Source organism: Malaya genurostris, chromosome 2, assembly GCF_030247185.1.
Source record: "Malaya genurostris strain Urasoe2022 chromosome 2, Malgen_1.1, whole genome shotgun sequence".
Classification (NCBI taxonomy): Eukaryota; Metazoa; Arthropoda; class Insecta; order Diptera; family Culicidae; genus Malaya; species Malaya genurostris.
Genome location: NC_080571.1, coordinates 78,094,967 through 78,115,012, shown reverse-complemented (window position 1 = coordinate 78,115,012; position 20,046 = coordinate 78,094,967). Strand labels below are relative to the sequence as shown.

The following is a 20,046-nucleotide window of genomic DNA, read 5'->3' as shown; positions in this document are numbered from 1 at the left end:
GAAATTCTGTTGACAGCATTTACGAAACCATGTTTTAAATCATTATTTAGTCTGGCTGTTTACTTAAATCTCATTCGATGTGTTTTGCATAACTTGAGTCACGTTAAAAATATTTCAATGAAACATGTTTTAAACTACCCAAAAACAGGCAGTAGAAAACCTGGTTGAAGTATATTAAATTTGGTTGTGTATCAAAGGAAATAACTTGAATTCCTTTTGGGTTCTATACAATCTGTTCCATAGGAAAGCGGGTACCGTAAATAAATCAAAATATGACGCTTATTGTGTATCGTTAGTACAAAAGATTGAATTACCAGAACAAGGCATTTTCGGGCCGACGTCACTCCGTTAGCGTTAAAACCTTAAGGTCAATCGACTCTTCGGGGTCAAGAATCAAACCGAGGTGGGCTGCAACGACTAACCCATCATGATATAACTGTATTCAGAGCATCAGGCATCCGTTGTGGTTCTTGTTTGGGTATTTCTTCACTCTTTTGCACTAGCGATACACAAAGTAAACGTCAATCTTGTTCGAAGCGCAATCATTAGCATTCGTGCACGATTTGCCCAATGTTCAAATTTACTGGGAAGGAAAAACTGGGCGAAAATGGCGGACCAGCTCATGATTGGTTAAAAATGACATAAGCGAGTTGTTGAAATTAATATTACTGCAGGGTGGTATAAAAAGTGTTATTAGTATCGTCGGTAATAATGTAGTTTGATAGTAAATATTTTGCTTTTGAGAAATTCCAGGAATGAGTAGACAAAAAGTGACAAAATCAGAATCGACCTTTTCCGATTTGGATTAAACTTTGCACATGGCTTCAGTATGGCAAATCCTACGTTTTGAACCGATGGAGAGGTCAATCCGACTCATGACTGATTTTTAAAAAGGGCGTATGTATTTTTGCATTTCACAAAAATTGCCTTTTTCAAATCGTTGTATCTCGGAAACCGTTAATTGTACAAAAATGGTGTTCAGGAAGAAATTGTAGGGAATCGATTGGGCACTCTAAAAAAATATACACTAAAATTTTTTTTTTAATTTTTCAAAAGACACGGATGGGGGGACGGATTTTTCTTTATTTTTCAAAAGGCACGGATGGGGTAGCCATCAATCTGTAGGTTTTAATAAGAGCTTTGAAATAAAAATTTTTAAAAAAAATATCGAAACCCTGATTGTTTTTAATTTAATTTTTTTGGTTCATTTTGAAATTATTGAGAAAAAAAATCAAATTTTTTTCATCGTATATTTTTTTAAAGTGCCCAATCGATTCCCTACAACTTCTTCCTGGACGCCATTTTTGTACAAATAACGGTTTACGAGTTACAACGATTTGAAAATGCAATTTTTGTGAATTGCAAAAATACATACGCCCTTTTAAAAATCAGTCGTGAGTCGGATTGACCTCTCCATCGGTTCAAAACTTATGGTTTGCAATACTGAAGCCATGTGCAAAGTATCATCCAAATCGGAGAAGGTCGAGTCTGATGATCTGCCAAGCGTTTCTGGAATTGCTCTTTTCTGATACATCGTCTTTTTAAAATTATTAGTTTCGATTGGATTAGAGTTCAATTTGTTTTCAATTCCTGACAATATGTAAAGTATATTAGAACATTTAACAATCACTGGATGATACAAGGAGAAATCTTGAAATCATGAAATGTGATATGGATTATGCTGGTTGTTTTTTAATAGCCCTGATCTTTGAATATTTCTCTTTATTAGTATTTTTTAATTGTATATAATAGTTACTATAGTTAATAAAGAGGCAAAAACTATTGAGCCAAAAATTCAGTGCTTTTGAAAAATGTTAGTAAATTTTTTCAATTAAAGGATTTCTTCAAAATAAAAGAAAAAGAATTTAGAGTAATATTTTTGGTTGATATAACATTTGTCTACATGTTTTTAAATGATAAATAATCGCATGTTACAAGAAGGATAACACGTGTCAATGAGACTTTTAAAATCAAAGAAAATGGCGGATTTTGTGTTTTATCGCCTTTAACACTCCTTTTCACTAGAGTTGGGAAAATACCGGTTCCGTTATGGCACGGTTTACGTTGTTTCAACATATATTCTCGTTTGAAACCTACCGTGTTCGATTTCGCAAGCGGTTATTTGATTCGTAACCAAATTAATACTACATGAAGGGAAACGAAATGCTAGATGAAGGTTTGATAAAAATATTCAGTTTAGATTGTAATCACATATTGCAGCTTTCACTACGCAATTCAAAATTAGTGACGATGATGTTAATGCTCTATTTAGATCAAACTCAATGAAACGCTATTTAGCATGAATTTGATCTATAGAAGTAACAGGAGCGCATGCCTTGGCTTGTCTCAAACACACAGCCGGTGTAGTGTTTGTATTGGCGTAGCGAAATGCTGCGCTCCTATTACTTCTGTGTAAATTTTCAAGCTTAATTGGGTCAAAATTTTTAATCAGCTGCATAACATCACACGCATGCATATGTGATTGGACTTTTAATAATGTTTTTATTATCATTATTCGAAAGGAATTGGATTTGATTTTAAAAAATTGAGAAAATCGATGAAATTTTTATTGGAATCGATTGAATGCCGGCGTGTGTATGTATTGGAATCCCGGATCCGGGATAAAATCCGTTTGGTTGCCGCCGTTATTCCTCGCCGAGTTTTTCGCATCGTCGGCGTTGGAAAAAACTGGCGAGGAATATCGGTGGTAACCAAATGGGTTTTATCGCGGATCCGGGATTCCAATACATACACACGCCGGCAGCTCAGTCATCGCCGATGAGGAAAAAAACGTCCCGGATAGTCCCGGACGGTCCCGTCCCGCTCGTCCCGGTATAGTGCGAACAGGCTATAATGCCACCAAGCAGTGACTTTTTTGGGATGCATTGGTAGCTCATTCAATGCTTCTGGCTGGTCTTCATTCCTGATGCGGCAATTTCGCTTGTTGACGTATCCATCCAACCAGAAATGTGCTTCGTCACTGAACACAAATTAACAAAAAAGTGGATCTTACTCCAACTTCCATTCATGATTAAAGTATAGACCAAAGGACGATTCATGATTAAATTATAGACCAAACTAAACAAGACACGAATCGCGCGTGATCTATCAAAAACAGTGTTGCCAAAAAGATACCAGCAAAAAATCACCTTTTTTTTTAATGCAAAATTTATTAATTTCGCTAATTTCAGGAATCAGACGTAATTGGCTCAAGTGGCACGTTACCCTAGCTTAGATCACCAATTATTTTTGATTTTCAGTGATTTCCCAGCCTGGCTACGACTTCGTAAATTTGAAAACCGCGATGAACGAAAACAGCCACTTTTTGTTGAGGCGAAAATGGACACTAGTCTCGGTCTGAGTCTTAAGTTTATTGTTGTTCTTACAAAAAAAAACTGTTGATTTTATGAAGGTTTGTACTAAACAAAATAGTCCGAAAATTCTCAAATCTACGATATTATCGATGGCGTGACGTTAAACGCTTTCAGAGGTTTAGATGTTTTTCAATGTGAATGCTTATTGCAACATTGTCATAATATAGGAGAAACCGGGGCCAAACCGGGTACTTTTGAGAAATTGAAAAAAACATCCATTACAACTGTGTTTTTACCCAAGTTAATCGTTGTGTAGCTTCAATCTTCAGCTACAATTCCCAATTTGGGATTTGGAAAAATAGGAATTATTTTTCGTACCAAGTCTCACAGAATTGACCAATCTATAACCAACTATGTCTGGAACCGCGGGGCTAAAATTGAAGAAATTAAGAACGAATACAGTGAGGTACCAAATCTCGAGATACCTTAATGAGCGCAAAGAAAATGATACCATTTTAGAATGGATTCTCTATTGGTTTACTGTCTCGGAACTTGACGCTCTGCTGTACCCAATGATTTATGCTGAAACTGACTTAACTCGTGTTTCAACTTCGCGAGTTTCGCGTCAAATCATATTCGGAGTTGGCTGCAATATCTCAGATTTGAAATAAAAATTTTCTGGACATGTACACTTGTCCGCAAAATGACACTTTGCATACATTAATTTTTTCACATGATCTAAACTGTCTCTTAAAAAGGGTCAAACTTATTTATTAACATTTTTTCTAAATATTTGTTGAAAAATGACAAATGCTACAAAAAATGTTCATAAAATCACTCAAATTTTCGAATAAAAATACTGAAAGAACTCCTAACTGGTCCTAAAGTGGTTTCCGATCGAGAGTTAACCGATGTTGGAAGCGTTTCTGAATGCTACCTACTGTTGAACGAGGGGCTCAGAGTGATTTTGCTATGGCATGACGGTTTGTTGCCTCAATTTTCATTCCAGTTTAATATTTTTTTTGTGAGCGTTGTGAGCATCACGTGGTATTAGTGAAATAGAGAAAAAAGTAGCATTTCTCTCTCTGAATACCGCTTCAATAAGCTGTGGTCCCCTGGAATAAGGAATCAGAACTAATTGGCTTAAGTGGCACGTTCCCTCCTAGAAGATGTCATGCGTTTGTTGCATCCACACTTTTAAGATGGTATGAAGTTTCTAAGATACATTATCATTTAATTAGGGACCGGAAGACAAACTTTGTTAGTTAGGATGTGGGGTCAAGACTTTTCAAATAATTAAAAGATGAAATGGGACAAGAAACATGACATGTAGAAAAGTTAATTAATTTCTCAGAGATGGCTGTGCCGATTTTCACACACTCAGAGTCATATGAAATATATTATGAGTATTATAAGGATCCGACTTCTGGTTCGACAGTCACAGGGTAGCAGTTCAGATCTTCCGGTACGAAATCGACATCATTTGCCTTAAAGCTAGTGTAGTGGCATGATGCCAAATTCTTCCAGAACATCGTGAAACCGTCGTGAGCCTCCAGGAACCACTCTTCAAAATAAACCTGTCCATTTATTGTGCTCGCGGTAACGAAAAGTGTATTCCGCTTTCCGCAATTACAAATCGCTTACCAACATAAATTAACTTATTGTTGAACTTCGACACCTTCTATGTTAAGTGGTTCTCAGGAATTCCTTGGTTTCCTGGAATCTGGTTGAAAATCCGCTTTCACATAGATCTCGTCATCAAGTACGCAACAGTGTGGTTTCGTTAACTTCTTGTCATACAACTTCCGGGTACGGCTTTTTTGCAACCATCTTCAGTTTCTCGTCAGGGTTGTGGGGACTTTTGAACCCTAAACGTACGAAGATCAACTCGAGTTCGGGTATTCTGCACAAAAGTCTTGCTCACATGCAACTTTTTAGTTACAACTTCAGGCGTTCGGTTTTCGTTTTAAGTTTGTAAGCACGCGTTTGTGATCGTTCCCGTTGACCTGATGAATTTTATTTTAGAATTTTGCTTCCAATCGACAGTCAGACGTTCTTCGAACCGAATTTATGATGCCAGACGCCGGGGAACTCACGATTCCCAAATACCCGATTAAATCAACTCACAGAGTGTAAACAATACACATTAAACTGTTTCTACGCGAAATTTCAATTAATTCTCAACGGATCAAAAGTTAGAGCAATTGCGATGGGTGCCGATATTAAACAGTGCACTCTTTAAACTGGGGTGGAATCATGTAAGGTGATAAGTGACTATCACCTCCTGGTGATAACGAGGTGATCACCAGAATGTTTGGAATCACCGAAGGTGATCACTTTTACTATCACCATCACCGGTGATTGAGCCAACTTCACTCCATTTATCACCTGTCAAGAAACGTCAATTTTTCAGGAGTCAAATATGAATGTGGCGTATACCGTTGATATTAGGAGGAGTAACATATGAAAGTGGCGTATACCCATATAATATTTTGAAATCTAAAGTTTTATTCCTTTAGTTTTCAATTTTTTCATTAATTCGAGTCATGTTTATCAATGATGATTTGTATGGATCGAAGAGTAACGTTGGAAAAAATTACCTGCGCACAAACAAATAAAAAAAATCACTTGTTTGTTTAATTTAGCGCCGATTTTTATTTTTCAATGGAAATCAATGTCACAGTCAATTCTTTGGGATAAATTTGCTAGCTTTGAAATGACACGAATTGTTAGATCTTCTTGATGTTTCACAACGGATGGCATTCCTCTCGAATGAGAAAGATCCGTTAAATAATTTCTTGTATAGTTTTCATTCACTTTACGATTATGGCATTTCACAGAGCTTTCAAATGCTACCTCCATTTTGGAAATTTTACCCACCGGTACTACGAATATCCACTATGATTAGCAGCAACTAATTGTCCAAAAATATTGCCTTATTTAGTTCAACTCACAAGAAGAAAATTAAGAACGCATTTTAATCTTTTTTACTCGTTCAGTTGAACGAGACTGATATGTCGCTTACTAATGTCGTTTTCGTTTTTAAATTGCACTACACTGGTGTAGCGAAAGCTGCACTGAAACCGTTCGTTTTTACCAATTGCACTACGCCAGTGCTACACTTTTTCTGCACCGATACCACTGGTGTAGCACTCATCAAAAGTTTGGTGTAGCTCTGTGCAATGGAATCATGTATTGTAGTCAATGGTTACTGTTTATGTTTTCGTCATTTTTGTTCGTTTATTCATGCCTCAGTGTAGCACTGCACCGGTGTAGTGCAATTTAAAAACGAAAACGCCATAAGTCACGGCCATCTAATTCTACTGAAAATGTTAGCAAAGATTTTTTTATGTTACGTTATGTGCAACAGGAGATGCCTACATTCATAAACTTATCACTTTTCCAGAAAGCAATTTATCTTTGACTTCACGAATACCCCAATGATATTCCTACAAACAATAATTATTACATAAATGAATTGATTTAATTGATAAATACTACCGTTCATTCTATGAATTTTTTAAACTATATAAACTAAGTTACTTTTCATTTTGGTATTTCATTCTGACACAATATCAGTACGAATTTTATTAAAAAATTATCCTCTCCGACCAATATTGGTAGGTTTTTTATATCAGTGGCTTGAAATTCACCTAACGGACAATAATTTATAAAGCCACTTCTCAAAAAATCAAATCACTACTGAAAGTGATAACTAAATTGCTATCACCTCCATTTTGACATGAAGGTGATTAAATCGCGGTGACTATCACCTTACGTAATGCCAACGTTTGATAGTGATGTTAGCCTCTCAGCAGTGGTGACAGAACTTGGTGATTATCACCTTACATGATTCCGAATTTTCAAAAGTGATAATCACTTGGTGATAATCACCTTACATGATTCCACCCCTGGTTTTTGAGAAAAACTACAGGTCTTGATTTCATAGAATGATGTTGAATTTTCTTCGAATCCTGTCACCGGTTTCGAAGTTACTGGATAAAGAGTGTAAACATTCTATTCAAAGAACGTGGTCAATTGAAAAGTCTGCGAATTGGTCGATGTGGAAATGTCTGCAACAACAAAAAATGTCTGCAGCATTTTATAAGAAACATGCAGATTTGCAGACAAACCTGCAGACCTGGTATCTCTGGTGGAGACTAAACTCTTCTATCGACCTGGCTGGCAACTCACTTCAACTCGACGGATCTCCGTTTTTCGGTACCGGAAGGGCCGAAAGAAGTGGTGAAGAGACTTCAAAATGAAATCCATATCATCTTCCTAGGGATCGTTTTTGAAAAAAAGGCGGGAGGGTAATGTCAGATACATAACTGGATGACGTGAATACGAATAGAGCTGGTATGCTTTTTCTGCACATCCGATAATCGCACGAAATAGTTGATTGATTGTGTGAATTCTGCAAACTTTCAATGTGTCACTTACAAAATTGTAATAGTACAATTATAAGGTGGAACACATGAGAGCAAAAAAAAATACGGACATAAGACCCATTAAAAAGAATCAATGTTCAAATTCATTAAATACATAGAAAAATCCACAACAAATCGTTTGTGGCCTTCTAGGATTTCTGAATTTAAGTTGGGAATTAATATTACATTAATTTTAATAACTTACTTGTCGAACCGGTCTCGAAAATACAAATTGTGTAGTGATTTGGTAGAATGTGTCGGTTTTATACGATACGCTTTGTGTGATCATTCGTTCAATTCATGCGGTTGAAATTTTGCACGTCTTGCTTTGGCACTGAATTTCACCTTAATGCTTGTCGCTACCCAACATTCAATTTAGAGTTATTTGTTATTTAGTAGAGTGGAATTAATTTTTTTTCTCAGAGCTGGTTGTACCGAATTTCACAAACTAAAACTTCGAAGCTAAAAAGGCGTAAAAATTCATCTGATTTTTGAATCATTTTACTGAAACAAAACTCACGTCGGTCTTCCGTTTTCGGTTTCTAAAGAAATTTCCCTTAAATTGATTTTACACGTTTTCTCAATTGTTGATCTGATTAGCAGAGAGCCAAATATTTTCACTTAAGTTGCACTGGTTCTTAGTTTCCGGTTTCCGGGAAGTACCGGAAACAGTGATTAGAACCATTAAAATGCAACTAACTTCGATTTCTCAGAGATGGTTAGGCCGGTGTTTCTCAAACAAAGATTCAATTAAAAGTTCATACAGTATTTAAAACATGCTCCGAATTTTATCCGGATTCGACTGCCGGTTACGGCATTACAAGGTGATGATTGTTTCAAACAGTGAAACTCACTCCGTTTTCTCCAAATTGATTTAACCGATCTGAGAACTGTTTCAATTTGTAGGTTACACTAGCTGATGCACAAACAAAACTGCATTCTTTCAAGAATTGAAGGATGGTATTTTGAAAAACACCAGTGTTATATATGAAAATCTAATTTTGCATTATTAGTTATCTTAAAACTACACAGTTAAAAAAAAATCTTGTGATTTTACATCTCATAAGCTGCATATAAATGGAGCGTCGCATTTCACACAAATTAATAATCAAGAACATATAAAATTGAGTGGTTTGGAAATTACATGGCTGGAAATCGAATGAAATAAAAATCAAAAGATCGATAGCAACAACGCGACTTGAACCGAGAAACATAAGATAACAAAGTACGTTTTTTAATCGATTGAGCCACAGAAGCACATATCTGGTCAATGAATAATTGATACATATAAATCCATACAGCGGCGCTTGCTAGCCAATTGCAAAATGCACTCGGAGCCTGTGAAATTCTGTACGAATTGGGTCATTTGACAAGTTAATTAGTTATGAATTGAATCGTTTGTAGAATTATGTCACCTGTATAAAATTCATAATATTTTTCTGTGTAATTAAAGTTTAATGAAAAAACTACGAACTTTTGAGTTTACTTCCGCCATTAGGGCCGGTGTAGACTTCTCTGCAACCGATTAACTGCTTTTCTCCAAGATTGTCAAAAAATTTATGTACTTACAGCTTGTTGTTTATATTGAGAGCGTTCTCTCTTAACGAGAGCCCATTACCGCTCGATAGGTCGCAACTCTGGGCATTTAGGTGGACTCCATTCATGTTATATAATTCAAAAACATCTTTGGTGTAGTAACAAGATGCCGAATCAGGCCAGAATAGTGTGGGTCCGAGCAACTAAAAGTTCCACAATTACTTATCACATCCACTTTTTTACTGCTTCATAGCACGCGCGTAACTTTTGAGAACTTGAAAGTACATACAAAACATGTTCCGCGTGAATTTTCTCACTGCTTAAGAAAACACGTGGTATTTTTTGACAGCTGGGAGTACAGAACAAGTTTCGCGTGAACTATCTCGCTGCATAGAAGCTGAGAAACGTGTTTTAGAATCTGCTTAGAAGTTCGCTCGGTTACGTAGCGCAAACTTCAAAGTGTGAATAAATACTTAAAAACGGGCTGCTTATAACGTTATTCAGATCTTTGGACATTCTCCATGGTATATTTCCTTGTTTACCGTTCCGGTAGTGATAAAACTTTGGTTTGCTTGACCATAGCTCCATATTGCCTGCCAAACCAAATATTTTTTTAGGAGTGAGGAAAGAAAACTAATTAGCTCAAGTGACATTTTTCTTCGTTCTGAAACGTTTATCTACGCCATTTAATTGCATGGCAGTATAAAAAGACATTTCGGGACAGCACATAATTTTCATCGTTCATTATCAAGCAGGAAAACTGTTTAGCATTACAGTGCTTGAAAGTATGCACGAAAGTTGGGTACATTTTTCTTTTATTGTGTCACGGTACGTATCGAAGGATCTGGTCTCTTCAGCAATACACCCAAATCTCCGTTTACGACAACTTTTTTTACGTTATCTTTCTTTACGTAACTCTTTTTACGAACCAAATCTCAAATAACGTTTACCTTTTTCACGAACCTATTTCGTAAGAAGAGGTTTTTGCATTCAATGAAAATGGTTTCCGGCTTATTTTACTACAATATGGGTATTTTTGGAACGGGTTTAAAGATCAGATTCCGGAAAATTATGTTTGAGGTATTTTGGAAATTCAAAATGGCGACTTCCGGTTTATTGATATTCTGCGAAAACCCTTACAATATGGGTATTTTCGGAACGGGTTTGATTATCTTGGATTTTGAAACGACATCGTTTTCCTACATTTAATCTCAAACTCGTTCCGAAAATACCCATATTCTGATGGTTTGTAACGAATGTCGATGAATTGGAAATCACCAGCTTGGATATTGAAGCGATTTTGAACATCCTTTTTCTGCAAATACTGATGATTTATGTTCCAAAATTATCCATTATAATATATACATCCAATAATACATTTTTTGTGTTGAAAATTGCAAATAACGTAAACTTTTTTCTACGTCATGATTCTACTTATGAACCCCTGATTATCACGTAAATGAAGATTTATGAGTGTATTTGCTTCACCTTCGCGTCCTTCTGATGGTTTCTGAAGTCTAGCTCTTCTTTCGACACCATCTTCTATCTAAAAGCTTGTGAAATTGATTCTACACAATGAACAGACATACGTTCGTCTGTCGGTGAAATATTTCACGCGTTGATGAAGTATGATATGTACGTATTTAGGGTTTAGATTAAAACAAAATTTTGTATAAGTTCGCGATCTGAAAGTAAGTTGCTTTCCAAAAAGTGTGGAAAAAAGCTTGATTTTTTTTCAAAACTCAATTTTTCTTTTTTATGGAAAAAAGTGTTAAGAGCCTTCAGCTTCGATGGGTACAAGTAAAACAGTCAGATGGTGCCAAATCTTTGTAATAAGGCGGATACGGTCGAATTTCTCATCTATATTAATTTTATTCGAACGTTGTCGGTAAGGATTCAGATCAATACTATTAGAAATTGTTTTTTTCGCAGTAGTGAAGTATAGTTTATTAGAAGCGTGTACGAAATATTGAAAAATCATTTATCTAATGTGACGCATATTTGCAAGATTGTGACTGATGAGTGTTAAGTTGGTGAATTTTGATTGTAAATATCCGAAAATTCCATCCATAATGTGTTCAACTAAAGCAAGCAAGTCGACGAAGGTGTCGCTGAAGATTTGGAGATGGTCATCCAGTAAGTCTAGGGTCGCAATTTTCGTTGGTGCTATCTCGAGTGAAAAACAATTCGTTAAGGTGTGAAAATCATCTCAAGCTACTATGTGTTTTTTTTATTGTCCTAACGAGCTTAAAAATATTCCACGCCGCTTACAATCGTCGCACCGTTGGGCTTTCTCCCTACTAAACCGACTCGCAGAGTGGATCCTCAATTTTTGTCTGAAACTCATCGCATGACAGTTTTGCAATCTCCAATCAACAGTTCGGTAGAAGAAAATTTCTAAATCTTCGATTATTTCCTTCTCTTTTCCCCCACCTTTATCATCGTTACTCAACCGAACGAACCATCGACGATGACAGGTTGCTCGTAAATTGGCCATGGTTGAAGCCGATTTGGAGCGTGCTGAAGAGCGTGCCGAAGCCGGTGAAGGGTACGTCGTTTATCGGCGGTGTCTTTTTTGGCCGCCGCGTTGTGCTTGTTGAGTGCTAAATAAATCATAACCTCGTGTTATCGCAATTTTCGCCCTAATGTGTGCTGTCACAAAAGCAATAACCTTAGCAACCAAACCATTAACCGTACCGCAGCAACTTTCGACAGATTGGATTTTTGTTTTTGTTGTGTTTGTTTTTTTTTTCTTTTTGTTTACAGGAGTGTCACACGGCTTTTTGTCTTCCAAATTTCTGCCATCAACTGGCGAACTGGTTCACCGTTCTTAAATTTGAATTTAAATGTTAAAATTTAAATTTCAACGAATGATCCGCAGATGACAGAAAGTTGAAGACAAGAAAGTTTTATTAAATATTTATAAATGAAAGAAACATTTTTCGTTAAATAAGTGTGTAATGCATATATAATTAACTTGTTTTTCAGCGTCGCCGTTGTGAGCAGATGAATACAGTGCAGCGAACTGGGAATGATTTGCGACTTTTGTGATTGTTATCTTTTTCGGGCTCAATTGAGTAAAAGTGTGAAACAATTGGTCATTAAAGCGGTCAGGTTTGCATTCGAGTTTGTAAAACGGTCTCGTTGTGTTGTATAGAGAAAAAAACTCGGAGACTGTTGGTGAAAAGTCATGATTTATTCTTTATGCAGTTCTAATTCAGTGACTTCTTGTTTTGGTGGGGAATTTCTTTGCAGAAGTAGGTTGATTTCATTAAAAATTTGATTCATGACATCTGCTTATCGAATTTGAAATGGATTAACTTTGCATGAATTTTAGAATTTTTTCATCTTGACGAGCGTAAAGATTGATCTCTGGCAGCTTACTGCGCTTATAGTTTTGGGCTTCCAACAGAAAAATGGGTTCATCTATCAAAATTAGTTTTTTTAATAGCTTGTTATGGGTTTTAAACACCAGTGTGCTATTTGCATCTAAATATATCGGTAGGCTGACTTTCAGCTTTGCACTTGTAGAAGTAGGGAAGATATTTCATCAAATATCAGCTATGCTATTCTATGCAAAAATTCACTGATCCATTTGAATTGCAATTAGAAATTTCAATTTTTACGTTATCTATTGGTGAACGATTCGTCATTCTCGTCTACACCCAAATCTCCATTTACGTACATTTTTTTACTTTGCCTCCATTTACGTAACTCTTTTTACGAACCTGACGGCAATAAGATACTCAAATATTTGATGAAAAGATTCGTTGAAATTCGATTTCCATTGCTTTTTTTTAATTGTTAAATTCTTTCCACCAATAGTGCCTAAAGTATAACAAATTTACACTAATGAATTCAGCTCCTTTGGAAGCTTAAAATGTAAAATACAGTCAACAACTGGTGAAAATGGTGGAAAATCGATTTATCGATTCTTGAAGCTTTGGTTGAATATAGATATTGCACACAACTCAGAACTCAGAACGAAGCAGATGAACACGAAAGAAAGAACTCGATTTTGTAGTTGCTGCTCTGCTTGTGTTATCGACTGAAAATGTATTTTGTTTTCCTGTTCCCGGCTGTTTTGAATAAAAGAAAGTTCGAATTAAGAAAGAGCAATGGTTCACTATTCACTTTTTCGTCCATTGCTTTGGTTTCGCTTTATTGCTGGAATCATCAATGTAAGACTTAGCTATCTTATTGCTGCTGTTTTTTTCAGCTGATGGGCTCGTTGTTGGATGCAATAGGCGTTGGTGCTATTGTTACACTTTGATTGCAATACTGTTTTAATGTTGTTGATGTTGTTCGATCAGAAAACACACTAAATAAAACATCACTATTGATATCAGGTGTACAACTTTGCTTCCGCGGTTTTTTTTTTTACAAAATTAAAAGCTTTATTGCGAAAAAGTGCTTACAGATGTATTATTCAAAGTATTTTCCTTTTTTCCCATCTTTCCGGCAATTTTCGGATCCCGGCTCGAAAAAAGGAGTCTTCTTTTGACGCTATTCATGAAGCAATCCATTTTTCCAACTCTTCGAAGCATTGAAAATGTTGATCTTCCAGGCCGTGTGCTATCGAACGGAATAGGTGGAAGTCAAAAGGGGCAACATCTGGGGAATACGGCCGGTGGGGCAAGATTTCCCATTTCAGCGTTTCCAGGTACTTTTTGACCACTTTTGCGACGTGAGGCCGAGATGTCCCTCGGTTTCAACTCGTACGGCACCCAGTTTCCTTCTTTCTGAATCATGTCCAGGGCCTTGAGACGTTTTGGAATGGCTTGCTGACTCACTCCCAACGATTCGGCAAGCTCTTCTTGGGCTTGCCACGAATCTTCATCAAGCAATGCTTCTAGTTGTTCATCTTTGAAGGTTAAAATAAAAAACTTTTACTCGACCCGAACCCGAGATTAATTTTTTTTTGAAACCCGAACCCGACCCGAATCCGAAAAAAAAATTCGTTATCCGTACCCGACCCGAAGCCGAAAAAAGATCCGAAACTCGACCAATTTTTTTAACCCGAACTCGACCCGTAGCAGTTGAAAATTAAAAAGTCGGCACCCGTACCCGACAAACATTTTTTTTCTGTACCCAAACACGACCAATACCCGTCGTTGATGAATAACGCCGAGGAACAATCAATTGAATACGGGCGCGTTTACAAGAGGGGGTTTGGGAGATCAAACTTAAAATAATAATAATTTTCTATAAATATGACGAATTATTGAACCAAAAAGTCACTTTACCTACTTTATATTTCCAAAATTGATCCAGACTGTCTGTTTAAAAGGGCTAAACATATTTTATAGTTTTTTTTCAAAAAGTTATTGTCGAAAATTGTAAGTCCTACAAAAAAGTGTTGTACTAGTGATTTTCTTAAAATCAGTCAAATTTTGCAACAAAAATACTTAAAAAAATCTTTATCGAGTCCTATATTGAAAAAAATTTATTTTAAAAATTCAAAATCGATTTACAAAAAAAAACCATTATTGATTTTGACAAAAATTTTGTCCCAAGATAGGTGATTAAGTTTCCTACCAATTGATCATACATTGAAAGATTTGCGCATTCAAGGAAAAAAAATTCAATCAGATTCTATTTCTTGTCTAAACAGAATTTTTTTATCCAGTGTTTTTTTATTTAAAACTAACTAAACTGAAAGTCATAATCATCCAAGGTTCCTGTGAATCTCAATTTTTGAGAACATTTCACCGAATACCTTATAGCTAGTTGCCCGATACTTCCAGAAAGTATCAGTGCTGGTTGAGAAATTGTTTTGTTAAATTAACTTTTTTTCATTAAAAACATCTATCATTTGGAAGGTTGGCATAATTATCGATGTTGGGACAAAATTTTATTCAAATAAAAGACGGCGCAGTTTTTGTAAATTGCCTTAAATTTTTTCACTGTTGAATTCGATTGGTAATTTATTCAGTATTTCTTAACAGAAAAACAATTTTTTGTATTATTTTTACGTTTCGTCTTTGACTCATCAGTGCAGAGCAGTTCAAATTGAACTGCTTAGTGCTAAACTCGGCAGTTCAATTTGAACCGCTAAGCAGACGTAAAGTTTCTGCTACTTACTTTTTTGTAGAATTCATCATGTTTTACTCTAATTATTTGCAAAAAAAACAGTAAAAATGTCTAGTCCTATTCAAAAGATAATCTAGATCAATTTAAAAAAAAAATGAAGTGAGCATAATAGCTTTTTGTGCCAATTTCGAATACGATCTAGCACGAAATGCGTCTATTCGAATCCTACACTGAAATAAAATCAGTTTTCGAAACTAAAGTTAATTTAAAAAAAATACTCGAATTCAACAAAACTTTGTCCCAAGGTAGGTTATTATGTTTTCATGTATTGTAAGGCGGCCAGTTTCTGGAAAAAATGTTTTGTTTTACTAAATCTTTTTCTTGGTCATTTCTGATACTTTTTGCAAATATCGGGCAACCAGTATTCTGTCAAATGTGCCCTCAAATTGAGATGGATTGAATTCTTGGATGATAATGACTTTCAGCTTAGTTTAGTTTTCGATTAAAAGACACTAAACATTTTTTTATTGAAATTTTTAAAGTCATTTCGATATGGAAGTTTTTCAGTATTTTTATTGAAAAATTTGACTGATTTTGTGAAAATCACTAATATAATACTTTTTGTTAGACTTGCTCATTTTTCGTCAACTATTTGAGAAAAAAAAATGTTTAAAAAAGTTTAGCCCTATCAATTTTGGAAAAGCAAAATATGCAATGTGCAAGTCTACATGTCCTGAAAGTATCATTCATATCTGAGAAAATTCTGCCAACTGCGAATATGGAACAGGTTCGTCATATTTCAGTCAATTATAAAATGATTAATTTTCAACAAACGACTTAACCCAAATAGTTTTCAAGTAATTATATACATTTTCATGCGTTTGAATACTGATTATCATATTTTGAAACTCCCTTCGGAAATAAATTTGGGTACACGTCTGCATAAAACATTATTAGTTTTGTTCAGTTGAAGCAAATTACTTGTTTTAGATCGAGGTACCCTTACTCCTATCGAAAAGTTCCAAGTAATCGTGTCGATGGTCGAACTTGACACTACTTAAAATCAACAGCGGTTGTCAATATATGTTAGGTTCGCCTTTATCGATATCGTCTAGTTGTTCAAAACACTGTATTGTTCTTTGTTTTCTGTCGGGCTGGGCGTAAATGGTAAATTTTGTCGACCGTATCAGATACAGCGACTGCAGCGTGTTGAATGCTGCTTTCGCATCGAGTACACGGTAATACTGGTGTAGTTGAAGAAACGGACTTACAGGAAAATTATGCGAGAGAATTTTCTGAGTCGAAAAAGATTTTGCAAAATCCGTTCAAAACCGTAATATTTGTCCATAAATCCTGAAATTCTTGCGATAATTTTGCATTTGATTGTATCAATTTGATCACTCTATTGATACGTGTAATTTGTTGACAGAGATTTACCTACAAGTGAATGTAGCGAGGAATGTTTTTTTGCGCTGAACGTTCATTCAGCAGACAAAATTAAAGTAAAGTGCCGATCGCTTAAACAATTGGGCATTGATGCTCAATACGGTAAACTTTTTCAGACTGAAAAATTAATCTCGGGTTCGGGTCGGGTACGGGTAGAAGTTTTTTTATTTCTGATCGGGTACGGGTCGGGTCGGGTTTCGGGTACAAATAGAATCCTATATTTTCGGGGAAAACTTTATTTATAAAACTTTATTAATAGGGAGAAACTAAAAAAAGAAGCGTTGTCTGATTTTCGAATGCACGCAGTGTTGTGTGAGTATTTGGGACTCCATGAATCGCTGTCATGAATGACAGGTTTTTTTTCTGTTACAGCGAAGCATTGAAGATTCCCGTTTCCAGACTGCGTAATAACAATTAGCAACTGCACTGTATTCGTCCGCAAACCGCAACATTCCATATTGAAAATCTTTTTACTTCCAGAAACATTTGTTGTTCCACCATCACGTTTAACTGATAATTGCCCTCAATAATTGTACTGAATGTAAAATTTTAGCTAGCTAGAAGTGTTTTTATTTTTACTAATTTAGTTCGTAAGACTGTTAATACCGATCAAATGCGTGTCTCAGCTGTAGAACCCGACACCCTTTTGATCGGTAACTTATTTATAGTTTAAATATAACCTCTAATGTGTGATTTGATTTCTAACCTCAATTTTTTTCTTGCCAAATCTTTGCAATCACCCGCACCCGAAACTCGGATTGCATTGTTGTTGTTGTTTGAAACTCTGCTGCCAATCGATGTTGTAAATCCAACTAACAAACACGCATTACACTTGTCAACATCCACCAACAAATAAAAACGAATACAACTCGAATCTGCTAACATCAAATTGCGCTGCCGTTGCTGCTGTTGCCGCTCTTGTGTGTGTATTTTGTGTGTCTCTCAACACCATGCCAACCGCCAACTTGGATGTTCTGCTGGACGAATTGGACCTACAGGTGGCCAGGAAACTCGTCCTTATGGAACAGGACCTGGAACGTTCCGAGGAGAAGGTTGAAATGAATGAAAGGTTTGTTGTTGTTGTGCTCGATTTTTTGTTTTGGCTAACCTTAGATCTAAGAATAATCTTTTCTCTTTTCGGTTAAGTAGATGCCGGATCGATCACGGGGAAGGAGGTGAAATCAGGGGGAAACAGACTGTCAGGAATGAAAAAATGCGAAGGTTTCACCTGTCAGTCTGTTACCTCTTGGGTCAACTCTTTGTTCGGATCGATTTTTACACTGTGGATTGGAAATGTTGAATTCTAATATTTTTGTTTATTCATTTTATTTTCTTCCTCCACGCTAATCAACGATGATGATGATGATGGTCCACTTTACAGCAAGATCGTCGAGCTTGAGGAGGAGCTCCGCGTTGTCGGTAACAACCTGAAGTCGCTGGAAGTCTCGGAAGAAAAGGTATGAAAGATCTTGTACATGCGCGAGTGCTTTTGCAATTATCTTTTTCAGTGTGGTAAATCTTCGGAGCCCGTCGAGCTACCGATGCACCACCTATCGGCACAAGAAAGCAACAACTGATGCTCAACTGCCATTTTTCGGTTGTTTTAGGTTGCTTTCTTGTGGACGTGGATCCGGAGTACTTCGATTGGTGGAAGAAAGTTGATTTGTAATGTTTTTCGATTGGAAATAGTTTTGACAAAACATTGAAAACGTTCCGTGTTCAACTGAATCTTTAGAGCTTTGTTTTTGAATGAGTTTACTAAAACGGTCAATAGATATTTACTCGAATACACAGCAACTTTCTTCCACAACCCGGTTCCACGTTAAAGGATTACTCATTCGCTAGAATTGAATGCCGTCACTTTGCAAACGACGACTGTTCAACGTCAGGGAAACGATCTGGAAGAAAATCCTTTGAAGTTTTCTTTTCTCGAAATGGTGTTTTTGTCCGATATAATATTTCACGGTTTTGATTTTTTCCTGTTTACTTCTATTTTTCTCAATTCGAAACCTAAAACAAACGACCTCTCTGACTCTGAAAATCAAACAAACAAAAAAACAACAAAAAAAAACCATACGTACAATTAGGCTAACCAACGTGAGGAGGAGTACAAGAACCAAATCAAGACGCTCACCACCCGTCTAAAGGAGGTACACACTAAATACGACTGGTTTAGTTTCGAGTTTTTTTTGCCGTTTTGTGTGCGCTAGCGTTATTCAATAACAGCTCCGTTGAAAACAATGAAACGCGATTGGTTGTTGTGAATTTTCCCGGTTGTTATCATATTTAGGACAGAAACACAGCCGTTGCGGAGGTCAACAACTGCGAGTTTATTAAGCGTTTCCTATAAATTCTACGAGACAGTGTTGCTGCCATAACTAATCGAATGATCGTTTGATTGTTGTTCTATTTTTCCTCTCTTTTTGATGGAACTGTGATCGCCTAACCCCTTTTCCGTGTGCAAATGAAATAACGCTAACCAAATCTGCAATAACATCATCGCAAACATCGAACGAAATCGATGTCCGGAATTGACTACAAAAAAAAAACAAAATAAACGTAAAACGTCAGGCTACGCAAAGAGAGGAATCGTACGGCGGCCAAGTTAGAATACTGGACCAGCGTCTGAAAGAGGTATTAACTGATAGTGTGCATCCAATAGTGGACGATGGTCCCCTCCTGCCCTGTCCCCGGTCGATGGAGCCTTGTAGTTGTGCGCGCTCTATCTTCCTATTTCTGTTCTGTGAATGCTGTTCTGATTTTCTGTGTGTCTGTTTCTTGCTTCTATTGTTTGTACTCTGTACTCGAATGTTCAGGTGGATATGTATTACCTGGTAGTAAGTAGTTAGTCATTCTGTGTTTCATTCATTCCATTGTTTCAGAGGGAGATTCTTGGATGTTTCATTATTTGCCACATACGACCAAGCGAAATTGTAGTGTCAATTAGTTAGTGTACAAAGTGGTGAGGGGGATGTTTGTGCATGGCTAGGAGAGTTCTACGGAAGTATTGGAAGCGTTTTTCGAAACTCATTAGATGATTGAACTCACCGAAATTTTGTCAAACAAAACTGTTCAAATTCTTTACATCTCGTCTTTGATCTACCTGTGAACAACAGTTCAACAGTTGAACTGCTAGTGCAACTTAGACGTTCTACTTGAACCGCCGAGCAGACGAAAGGCCTAAATTGTATAATTGTTGGGCAGTAGCGTCAAGTCTTTACTGTCGTGCCAAACAATTACACTATTTACGTCATATCATGTAGTTAAACACGTTCGTATTTCATATT

General features: G+C 36.3%; 1 protein-coding gene across 27 annotated transcripts in view; it reads left to right on the top strand.

The window, feature by feature from the left end:
• Positions 1-20,046, top strand: part of LOC131427772 (tropomyosin-2) — a 134,567-nt gene that overhangs the window by 78,969 nt on the left and 35,552 nt on the right. For 9 of the 27 annotated variants that reach the window (XM_058591254.1, XM_058591268.1, XM_058591261.1 and 6 more), the window contains 3 exons: positions 11,758-11,828; positions 18,141-18,216; positions 18,847-18,909. In XM_058591254.1, the coding sequence (XP_058447237.1) occupies positions 11,758-11,828; positions 18,141-18,216; positions 18,847-18,909 (210 nt within the window). Of the gene's footprint in view, positions 1-11,757; positions 11,829-17,757; positions 17,829-18,140; positions 18,217-18,846; positions 18,910-19,330; positions 19,394-20,046 lie in introns of all 27 variants that reach the window. The other 18 variants (XM_058591269.1, XM_058591264.1, XM_058591246.1 and 15 more) reach the window with 5 other exon arrangements.